Source organism: Telmatherina bonti, assembly GCF_933228915.1.
Source record: "Telmatherina bonti genome assembly, chromosome: 3".
Classification (NCBI taxonomy): Eukaryota; Metazoa; Chordata; class Actinopteri; order Atheriniformes; family Telmatherinidae; genus Telmatherina; species Telmatherina bonti.
Genome location: NC_136621.1, coordinates 13,965,803 through 13,978,211, shown reverse-complemented (window position 1 = coordinate 13,978,211; position 12,409 = coordinate 13,965,803). Strand labels below are relative to the sequence as shown.

At 38.6% G+C, this 12,409-nt stretch overlaps 1 protein-coding gene across 1 annotated transcript; it reads right to left on the bottom strand.

The window, feature by feature from the left end:
- Positions 1-863: 863 nt before the first annotated feature.
- On the bottom strand, positions 864-9,234 carry LOC306772784 (tensin-4-like; the record flags this gene model as incomplete). Its single annotated transcript, XM_079262406.1, has 11 exons — positions 864-996; positions 1,079-1,108; positions 1,192-1,260; positions 1,399-1,570; positions 1,786-1,848; positions 1,944-2,021; positions 2,290-2,382; positions 4,535-4,666; positions 4,757-5,166; positions 7,598-7,925; positions 8,982-9,234. 11 exons carry the CDS (start codon positions 9,232-9,234, stop codon positions 864-866), a joined length of 1,761 nt encoding a protein of 586 aa, XP_079118532.1.
- Between the last annotated feature and the right edge of the window lie 3,175 nt (positions 9,235-12,409).

Genomic DNA, 12,409 nt, shown 5'->3' with positions numbered 1-12,409 from the left:
CACTTAGAGTTGAGTAACTCGCGCTGTACGTTGCACCTTGGATTGAGTTTTTCTGCTCAGTTTTAAGTTGAGCACCAGAGATGTTATGATTAAGAGCTGGACCACTTAGCATTGCTGTCTGGGCCCCTCAAAAATATGTTGAGAATATTTAGCTCTATCTCTTCTATGCAGTTCTGTGCTTGATTTTATGCTTTGCTCCAGGAAGTACACTCTTTATTTTGAGAGCTTTGTAACTCCAGAAGAAAAGCTTTATGATTATATATAAAGATTTATCATTTAAAATAAAGAAGAATCATGTGCAGTGTTGTTTTTGTTTTTCTGTTTATCCTAATGTCACAATGCAGATTTTTAATTGACTCACTCAGACTTAAAAAAAAAAAACAGCTATAAGAGTTAAACATCTTTTATTCAACATATCAGACAAACACTTAACTCTATGAATTTACAGAGTGCAGTATAATAAATACATATAAACAGAACTGTACAGTGAGGGAACCTGAGTGGACATATTTGTTGCTTTTCTTCAGTTCTAAAGTCTGGAATACATTTTCCTCCATCAGCAGGTGCAAATTCATGTAGATCAAGAGATAACAGATCAACAAATTTCCAGTGTTCTAAACTTTGTGTTTTTGCAAAAACATGTAGCATTAAAAAAGCTGGATACATGTGTTTGTTGTGTTCATGCTTTACATCTGTTCCACACTGCTTTTCTCATCATTGTCATCAAAAAACAAATCTGTAAATTGACAACGTTGTTTTTCTGGGATTCCATCAGCAGACAAAGAAACAGGAGTTAGTTACTACTATGTAAGTTAAATAACTTGTAAAACAGGCAACAGAAGCCTCCTAGAGCTCCAGTGGTTCTAATGCTTGTCTATAGCAGCCTGAATAAACTTGGCAACTTTGCTGCAGGGCTGCAGGGGGTCGTACTCTGCAAAGACGTGACACACATTCTCTACGCTGCCTTCGACACCTTTTGCCACAAAGCCAAACATCCTGGAGAAACAGGGACACTATTAGATGAACAGGAAGGAAGAGTTGTTCATGTGAAGTGTAACAGATATGAATCACAGATTACCTTGCACCAAAACTTGAACCCTTCCTCCACCTGCATGAGAAAAAATAAATGAAATGTACGAATATGCACAAATGTGTCATTGTCAAAATAAGTATGTGTGCAAGCAAACCTACAGTCGGTTGTCCGGATCTTCTCCACTGTAGCTCAGCAGGTGAGCAGGATAATGGCGTCTGAAAAAGAGCCTGCAGACACAAGCATGGTTTTCAGGAAATGCAACACAAAAAGCAAAAAACAAAAAAAAAGCTTTGCCACCGGCATGAATCTACTGAAAAAGTAAGCAAAATCTCAGCAGCATGCAGACAGGTTGTGCATTTTCTTACTTCCTGTTGATATCTGTCAGCGTTACACCCTTCAGAGACCCTTTTAGGTTTACAATGGTAGGTGTGAAGGTCGCTGGAGGCTTCTCAAGTGTTAAGGACACCGCCCTCTGCACCGCGCAGGGCCCCGTGAGCATCTCCGTGGGAACGGCATCCAGGTACACAAAGTTACAAGCTTTGATGAGAGGCAAAGACAGACAGTTCAGACTGAATCAGCAGGAAATTCAATCAATTCAGAGTGGAGCTTTTTTGGAAATGCAAATAGAAAAAAGCTAAAACGTCAGAGAAAAATGTGCAGATTTTATGACGATTTTAAATTTTCATGACTGATACACTGATGAAAAGTGTAATCCCTCATCAGGAACAGTAAATTGATTGTGTTCTCCTCACCTGTTGCACTTGTATTTTCAGATGCTGTCCGCTCATTTGACCTATCCCCTGTTGAGTCTAAGTCTGTGAAGGCAGAAAAAAAAAGAGATTTTTCACTTCTCTGCTTCTTAACACACTTGCACACAGCACAACATGTCAAGCAGTAAAGGTTGAGTTACCCTGGGAGTGGAGCAGTAATCTGCAGGGTAAAGCGTAAGCAGAAATGGTGTGCTGGTAGACCAGGGCTGAGAGACTACCTGTTGAAAGATTCACAATCACGTCAAGGGTCGAGCACGGTTTTAAGTCTGTCATATCAGAGTTTTAGCTCAGGTTCTTGTCGGACATATAGCGGGCAAAAATTGATTTTAATAAAGACTCTGTGGCTTGAAAAACTCATTTAAAAAATCAAGCTATCATGAATGGCAGACACTCACATTCAACAAATCCAAGCATGACTGAATAAGGTATTGTGTCAACACAAACACCAGTTTCACAATTTTTAATACGTTCAAAAAGAGATCTTACCAAAGTATGGCTCCTGAGAGGAGCCTCTGATGCGGACACCTTTAGCAGATGATTCGATGAGGAAGTGTCTGATGAGATCTGAGCTGCTTTCTCCTGTTTCCATAAAATGACAAATGTTTCTGAAAGAATGCTTTCAGGCATAGAATATCATTCACAATGTGTGACAATGATGTGGAAAAGGTACCAAAATAAAGAGGTTCTGGGAATTATTGCATCATATGCGCGCCAGTCCAAAGAAACAAGGCTCCACATGGCAAAAGTATGAAGACAGTGAAGCAACAAATCACATATTATAAATCAAATCAAGGATTCAGAAAGAGGAACAGCACTTCTGTGGAACACTACATAATGTTGTTTTAAGCAAGATGGAAAAACTTTGAGGAGATTCGTTTTAAGAAGCTGCTTTACTGGGATGTGGGATCATTGCAATGTTAAAACTTTTAGTTTTGAAAGTTCATCAGTCGTCTTTATTAGAAATGTTTTTAGGCTTATAAATTACATCCCAGAGGTAATCAAGTATAAAGTCATAAATCTACAGAACGGAAAGTATTGAAATTTCTTATCTCAGAATTTGAGTAGGAGCAGTGATGTTGTTGTTCCTCCACTGAAACACTGCACCAGCCCTGCAAGGTCTTTAAAGGAGATATTTGAGTGTGCCAAATCAGTCTACATGTGTTTTATAGACCTGGAGAAGGTGTTTAAATGTATCCTTTGGAGAGTCTTGTAAGGGGTACTATAAGAGTACGTGCCTGTTTGTATGACTGGTGTCAGAGCTTTACTGACAATAAGAATTAGTTTTTGTAAAAGCTGGGCTCCATCAAGGCTGACTTGGTCAACAATTATGACTTTTATAGACAGAATAATTCTATGTGCAGCTGAGATGTTTAGGGGAACTGGTTCATCAGGTTGGGATCTCCAGCTGAGTGTCAGGTGCCAGGGATGAGAATCAGCACCTTCAAGGCCCTCAAGTGAAGTGTGTTCTTCATGTTGGGAAACACGGTCCAGTTGGAGGAGTTCAAATGTCTCTGGTTCATAAGCAAGGGAAGGACGGAGGAGATCTATGGATGCATTGTTCCAGTGTCAGCAGTGATGTGGACTCTGCATTAGTCTGTTTTGATCAGCGATGAGCTGAACTGAAAGCAAAAAAGCCAAACTGAAAGCTCTCAATATAGTCTATGTTCCTACCCTCAGCTTCCCTCAGTAACCAAGAGGAGTTTTGCAGAGTGTCTGGGCTTTCCGTGAGAGATGAAATTGAATAGATGCTGAGCTACATCAGAGAGAGATGTGCATCCAAAAGCTGGCATGCTAATGAAAGGACAATGAATCAGCTGTGAATTTTACTCTGATTCAGTGGAGCTTCCTGAGGGAGTGGAAGTGGGAAGGGGTCCGTTTTTGGAAATGTCCAATAAGTCTAAGATGGTATCTGAACTTTTATTGCCGTAATACCATCCAGATACGGCTATACAGCCGGCCTTGTGAAGCTGTTGCCGCTCAGGATGGGACAGCTAGACTTAAATAATTTCGTTGCATTTCCAAAAAAAAAAAAAAAAACTTGCATTGTAATTTGTTCCTCGCATGCATAAGAATTACATATTGTTACGCCCTTTAATATAAAATAACTTCTCTCAGTGATGACATGCTGAGTCTGTAAGGTGGGGGGATCTCAGTGCCTCACACAGCGCTCACATGGCTTTCATATTTACTGTTGCCATGGGGCTGGAGACAATACTAATCTGTTTTTTTAGCAATCTAAAAATAGTCTCATGAGTGAGAACAAGATTTTTTCCATTTTTGTTTGCTTGCATTGCCATAAACAGCTGGGTTTCTTTTGTGCTTACATAAGGTGCACTGTGGGTGGAAAATCTCTCTGGCTCGCCACAACTTCTGGATGTTGGAAGACGACAGAACCAAACACATCAGAGTTGGGTAAATTACTGTCTTTGCCTCCATCCTGATACAAACACTGTTATGTTGTCTTCATGTTGTTTGTGTTCGACTGCAGCACAGTTGTGGCTTTGAAAATTTTCCATTTCCTCTATTTAGCCAAACTAAAGGAACTAAAAATAACATACCAAACAGACTTTGACAAAAAAGATGCTTTTCAAACAGCATCAGCTGGTGAAGGCTTTGATCGCTTCTGCCTCAGAAGAGTCAAACTTAAACAGTCTTGTACACCAAAGCAAGGACCTTAGTCCAATTAAATGGTCTGACTGAACATACTGAGGGTTTGTTTGCTGAGTTTTACCTGGATATGCAGCAGCAGTGACGTTGGTGGGCGATTGGTTTATCTTCATGGCCAAACCAAAGCTCCCCCTGTAGGAGGTACAGTTTCTCACCACAAATGTCCCTGCTCCTCTGTCCTTCAGAAGGGCTTCAGCTAAAATAAACAACACAGAAAGCGTAAGTACAGATAGAGTATATGAATTTCTTACATTTCGATTGAACATCTACACCACGGCTTTCTAACCTTCTGCCCTGCTGACATGTGGACGGAACCAAAACTTTGAAGTATCCATGACAAATTTCATCGATGGTTGGCTGCCACCAAAATAGGCCTGGAAACCAGAACATTTTTGCTTTGAGGGGGATGCAGGGATGTTCTGGATCAGGTCAACTTCTGGTGCAAGGTTCGGACTGTGCAGACTGGGTTCTGGTGCTCCATTGACAAGAAGTAGTGGAATATCAGTCTGCGATCCACAGAGCGAAGCAGGACTGCTCCGTGCTCCTTTGCTGTGGGGCTCCGGTAGATGATCTCGCTTTGTGAGTGATGGTCTGTTGTTGATTGGCTGAGTCCTGGACCCGTCACTGATGGCGCCAGGTGTATATGGAGGAATGGAGTCTGGAAAGTCAGCGTCATCTCCGGCCAAGGACAAGTTGCTTTTTCCAGAAGAGAAGGAAACATATAGATCATTACAGTACAGTAATCTATTAGTTGTGTCTGTAAGTATTAGCTTTAAAGTAAAAATGAAATATCTGGTGTCCTTTAAGAATGTCACACAAGAATGAAACTGAAACACGGTGTAAGTTTTTATTATCTGCAGGCTCAACTACAATAATTCCTTGTTGGGGTCTCCCAAAGTTCCCTCAGAGAAACAAGTTGTTTTACTCAAGGAAGAATGTTAGATGGTGAACGAAGCCAGATCTGCACTCTTCAAAGCTAATAACTTCTGGCAACGCCACTGTTTCCCCCCCGGGAAAGAGTATGAGTGTTTTTCTTGCTACTTCAGCATCATTCCAACCCTTAATCAGTTACATCGCTGTGTGTGTATAGTTCCATCTAGGCAACATTATTCATGTCCGTCATCTATGATTAACCTGAAAAGCTGCTATATTGATCATTGCCTAGTCACTTCCCAGTAATTCTCCATTCACATTAAGAAGTCCCTCCATAAGCACGAGCCTCAATTAGTTTACAGTTATTCTGAATTATGATCACACCAAAAATGTAGTGAAAGTTTATACATGGTTCGTACATCTATATGATTTATTTTGTCTAATTTAAAAAAAAAATCATGAATTTATGTCTCAACTCCAAAACATTAGTCACATGGCAAATATTGTTGTATTGGCAGTTGTTTATGTGGACAACATCTTTGAGGTTGTGTTATTTATGTTAAAGGTTAACACTTGTGGAGCAGCCTTCTCTGAAACCCTGCAACAGAAGCAACCATGTAAGCTGTTTCATAGCCTTCAGCTTCAACACAACCCGTATCCTGTGAAGTGCCATCTTCAGCACTTTTAAGGACCATGGCACCTTTAAGAAGTTGGTTTCACACTGCTTTTAAGAACTTGCATGATTTTACTTAAAACTGGTGTGGGTTTTATTTTGCAGCTGACGCATGGCCCCGGATCATCAAAATTGAAGATTGGCCAGTATTTCCAGTGGGAGCTTCTCAGCTCAAGCCAAGAGCAGTTTTATTGCTTAGACTTGTATTTCTGTGCATTTTGGGACAGGGCAGATTTAAACCAACGAGTCTTGTTTTACATTTTTTTTATTTTATATTATATTTTTAGAAATGGAACCAGAACAATTTTTATTGTAAATAAAATTGTAAACTCTTCCTGGCTAGTGCTTTTTTTTTTAAAAAACAAACAAAAAAAAAAAAAAAAAAACAGTGGACTCATTCCCCTTTTTTTAGCTGGTATTTACAGAACCTTCACACTTCTGTGTGACAGCTGTAAAGTAGTATGTTGTCACAGTGACATAAAAAGGAAAAGTCACATTTCAGCCTGAGGTAGACACTTTTTACAAAGAAATAACTAACTTTCATGAACATTACTTTTACGTTGTAATGTATGGACCCCAGAAATACCAGCTTGACCCATTTTGTAGACAGCAAATGGGGATCATTTCGACAATATAACAAAAATATTGTGCTTGCACTTATTTCTAGCCCCAGAGATCACAAATTCTACTATTCCAAATATACTGTAGATTGCATCTGTCTACACGGACAAACACACCATGGAGGACAATATTTTTTTTATAAAGAAAGATTTGTGTGTGTCTGGAGTATTTAGGAGAACTCAATGTGTTTCACCTGCAGAAGTCTTGAGGTTGGAAAATCAGAGACAAATTTGAGCCACTCGGCACATGGCCACAGAAAAGCACATTTCCTCCATATCTAAAATAACTTTGGTCTCAAAAATTGATGGCACCTTAAATTTTTTATTTAAGTAACATGGACTGTATCATATTCCATGTTTCCTCATGGTGTTGTTTTCCACTGTACGCGACAACAAATGATACATATGTTGTGTATCAGAGGAGAAGACACATTCACAACTTCCACTTTATTTTCTCTTTTTTCAATTTTCAGAAGTTTTTCTCCATTTTTCTGCCAGTGGTGTTTTCTCAGTGAAAATGAATAAGGTTTAAACATGACAGCATTGTCTCAGCTTTTCATTCCTTGCATTGAATGCTTTGTTCAGGATAGAAACTCTGCTGTAGGCTACTGGATTTGCAGTGGGTGACAGTTTTGAAAAAGCTTCACTGATAAAAAAAAAATCAAACCTGATTTGGAAAATGTGGTTTGCATCAGACATGTGTCAGACTGGGGATTTTTTTTTTCTTTTTCTGATTTTCCCCTTTTGTCTTTTTGCAAAACAATAAGTAGATATCAGCTTAATAACAAAAACGCACACATGCTCTCACACACACACACACACATTAATAAACACACACACACACACACACACACACACACACACACACATATATATACATATACATACATACATATACATGTATTAATGTATAAGTATATATATGTATATATAGTCAGCTCCTGTTTTTTTCTAATTTTACCTGCCGAGGATGTAGCTGGTGTCTGAGCATGTGGACGTGGAGAGCAGCGAAGTAGCGCTGTTTCTGTTGGACTGCGACAAACGCAGGAATCCTTGCGAGAAGTCCTGCTTTACTGAGGGATTCCGCCTGGGCGCACTTCCACATGGCAGCGGAGGCAGGGAGGATGTCGGCGAGCTGGAGAACACCAAGGTGCCTTGGGGACTGCAGCTGATACTGCTGCGTGAAGGGATGGGGATGCTGGGTGATGAAGTTGGCACCGCTGTGGGCAACGAACTGGGAGGACATGATCTAGAAGTCAGTATGTTGGTGGAGAAGTCATCTGGGCCATCTGAGCACAGGGAGTCAAAAGATGGAGAAGAAATGTTTTTGGAAAATACTTTGGAAGTATTGCAGTAATGTCAAGAGTCTTATTTGCAAGCACTGAATCTGCAGGCTGTGTCACAGTCTTTTGCTTCAAAACTTGTTTGACTCTAGTTTTGTTTCAATAAAATGGGCTTGGTCTTCTTTTGAAAACACTTAATTTAATGGATCTAAGACACTCATATTTTTCCTGCAGGAACATGCTCAGCGCATAGTCAAATATACAAACCAACTGCTTTTTGTGCAATTGTGCTTCTGTAGGAACGCCAAATCATCCAGAGGAGTTCTGACATGCTCACAAAGGTGTGTCTGCTACATTATTATTGTATTGAAGAGTAATGGGTGAATAAGTTACTTTCGGAAAATTCTGTAACCTTTGATCAGCGTGTGAGTCAAACGTGTATCTTCTGCAATAAAGTTAAAAAACACTGATCCAGACATCCAGACAAACCTTCATCCAGACATGACAAACTCCTCTGTAAGTGGGTTGGTGCTGTGAGTCTGTTGCTAGGGGAACTGCTGTAGCTTGTACAAAAGGAAATAATGCCCATCCACCCAGCACATGAATTTTCTCTTCCGTTTTTCTGCCTGTTATTGTTTCCCTCAACGACGTTTATTTCAACTTCTGCAACACTTTCATGAATACTTGCCACCAAATGTGGTGCAGATCAAGCAACAGGAAACTTCTACACTTTGTTGCCTCTTAGACACACTTCTGTGGCAGGATACTGCTGTACCAGTTAGATGTTTTTCTGAAATATGCAGGGTGTGATTACAGTTTGGACAGTAATCCACAGCAGCAGGAGCTGTGCAATCATCACATGATTGAAATAACTAATGCTGTCTCAGAGGGTGTGAACGTGTTCAAGGCTGCAGGCCATGTTTTCGTGAGCTTTCTAACAACACTCTACACTCTTTCAAGAAGAGAAATCATTAATTCATCCTCTGCTGTGTGTTTGCTTTTAACAGCATCCATAAAGCCTGAATGGTGCTTAAAGACACAGGCTCAACAGTGGTTCAGTACCTGAGGGAGGACTGAAACATGTGGGACTTTTCGTCACCGGGATGGGTTCAAAAGTCGGATCTAGTTCCAGGATGAGCTGGTTGAGGTTTTCCAGAGAGATTTCTAAATCGGGGTCTTCGCAGTGACCGCTGGACTCTGTGAGACTGGAGTGCTGAACGGCAGGTTCTTGCACCGGGTCCAGATGGATGGTTTGACCCACTTTCAGAACATGATTGGGTATCATTGGGGACATTCCTTTAGCTGTAGGCATCATATTAAGGGAACTCGATGTCTTCAAAAGCTGCCAAAGACAAAAAAACACAAAGGAGAGGAATTACTAAACACTAGTTTTTGTTCTCTACGCGACACACCCACCAGAAGCCCTTTGTTAGTATAGCGGTTTAACCTTTCAGTGATATTCTGTTCATCCAACAGAGCTTGGTGCTGGTTTTCTGCATTCATCTGCAGCTCCACCTGAACAGCTTGTTTATCAACTACAACTGATTTCAAATGATCCTCAGAAAACCGTTTAACTAAACACATGATGTTCTCAAATGCAAAACCAGCACTTAGATGGTTTTTACTTATAACCACCATTCAGGTCTTTTGAGGCTGGAAACACAAAATGTGAATTTAGACTTTTTTTTTTTTTTTTTTTTTTAGCCAAACATTTAGCATTTAGAGAATTGTAACAATTGCATGATTTTCCAGAGATTTGTGAACACCACGTTACATTTAGTTAAATTGGTCTCCTTTGCCTTTAAAGCTACTTGTTTTCCATTCACAAAGCAAAGAAATTTCTCATCTTTCGACAAGTATGCTGGTCCAAGGAAGTATTTCTTTTATCTGTTTGCTCTTCAGAAATGCAAATAAGATCAGCTGCAAGACCGCCTTAATCTTAAAGTGATTTTTTTTTTTTTAATCATGATGGGGAAAAAAAGTTAACCCATAAAATTTTACACAATCTCAAATATTATCATAGAATAGTTGTGGGGAAAAAAATTCTGTTTGTGTTTCAAAACATGTGTCTGCATTAGACAGACATAAACAAATGCAAAATAATCCTTTATTGATTATTTTTTACACAAAAAATGTTTAAAATCAAATACTTGACAGATTTAATATGTCAGTTTTAACTTGGTTGGCATCAATGTCAACAAATGTGATGAGAATGTGTGTTTAAAGCTGGACAAAAAACATGTTTGATGCTGGAGAAATGGCTTCACCGGGTCTGCTGCATACCTTCACATCATCAGGAAGAGGAAAGCTAGAAAATATACTCATCTGACTACAGAATATTCTATTTTCCTGGCTGTCCAGTTCTTGTGTGGTTGGGCGCAACAATCTCTGTATATTAATCATCAGGAGCTTCTGAAGAGCCTTTATAGAACCTTAAACCATGATCTAAAAGTTGGACACATACAGTGCAGTGGACCACCGGACTCCAGTTAGGTTTGATCACTGCTGCTGAAGCTCCTGTGATGCCATCAGGTTTCAGTCATTTCTTGCTGCAGAATTAGAGGCCAGATCTTGGTTTGGCTTCCAGGCTTTGGGTTTGTGTGCATTTCTGCAGAATTTATTGTACCGCTGAAGGATGGTATTTATTTGTTTAGATTAGTTTTGTTTTGTTTTGTTTTCTGAAAAACATTAAAATGTGCTGGCACGACACAAAGCATGGCAACGCACACCTTCATTAGTGGATCACTGATGTCAACATTACCCAGTACTAAACATATTCTGATGTATTTTTGAGGAACCCATCAGTTTTAAGTTTTAAATGCCTTTTTTCGGATTTATGTAGTATTTTTTGCTGCATTTACTCTAGTCAAAAGAAACCGCACTTGAATACTAAGAGGCAGGCTTAATTTAAAATTTGCCAACACATTTTGAAGGGTAAAGTAAGAATGTTTTAGTTTCTTCACATGCTGCCATCATGCCCTGACACAATAAAATAAACATATTTCTAAATATCGACTGGCTTTTATTTCACAGACAGATGAAGGCTGAAAGTTGTTGTGAAAGACATTTAACTTTCACAAGACTACTTGATGAGTAATGATACAAGCAGCATAAATGTAACATCTTAGTGTTGACCTCAGCATGAATCGCTGTTAACCAAGAATATGAAGGAGAATCAGATCGCACTGCGTGTCATTGTCTGCTTCTCAGACAAGGTGTGGTGCTCAATGACTCACACAGATGGTTGGCTGTTACCTTGGCAACATTAATGTTTTCCCTACAACAGCTAAAACTTACAGTTGGAAAGCAGATTTTATCTACCATTCAGATCATTTTAAAGTATTTCAACTTTTCAGAAGCACGTTTTCTTATCCTGTGCATGAACTTTAATACTGTAATATCAAATAGAACTCTTTTTAAAGCATTTATTCTGTGAAAATAAAAGAACATTCATTAAAGAAGACTTTTAATGCCTTGCTTTATTATAGAGTGCAAGCTAATAAAGGAGAATAAAACATATGTAGCACGCAGTCCAATAAAAACAAATGTCTGTTAATCTCATGTCAACACTGAACCACCTAGTAGAATAATTTTTCAGATCAGTGCCTCCTAAATCAGGGGGTGTCGATCTACACGTTAGTTCAAAGGCCAGATTTAGCGCAATCTAATCTGATTAACTTTCTCCCTTCATTTCAGTACAAAGATGTGCAAGTACATGATAATGATGTTTACATTCACTAAAATGACCTTTAACAAAACAAATTATAAACAAACTAAAATAACCGCAGAATTTAGGTTCATTTTCAACTGTATTTTGCGTTAGTTATATTTTTACACAATTTTGCATAATTAAATTGACTTAATTTGTTTAAATCTATTCTATTTGATATTTGATTATGTATATTTTCTACCTGTAAAATATATTTCTATGAAATATAGATATATTTATAAAGTACATTTCAGGTTCTTTCTTAAAAACAGATTTTTAAATATATATGAATAATTTTCTCTGTGTATGGATTAGATTTGTATTACATTTATTATATACAAATATTATATACAAATCATATATTTGTATCTATATCATTTCAAAAGCTTATTCATTCATTCATTCATTCATTCATTATCCTAACCGCTTAGTTCGGTGAAGGGCTGCGGGGAAGCTGGAGCCTATCCCAGCAGGCTTTGGGTGAAAGGCGGGGTACACCCTGGACAGCTCGCCAGTTCATCGCAGTTATTTTATTTTTGTTTGTGTTTTTAGTTTGTTTTTTTTTGTTGTTGTTGTTTGTTTTTTTAAATATTTTTTTTAACAAACTGACACATTTACATGTTTTCAAATCTAAATCACAAATATCAGAATCTCAATGAATTCACATAATCTTAAAATATTTAATTCAAAGTTTCTGGAAGTGACAAATCCAGTATTTCACAATGATCAGAGTCATTTTATTAAGATCTAGAAATTGTTTTAACAGACATGTGTGTACATT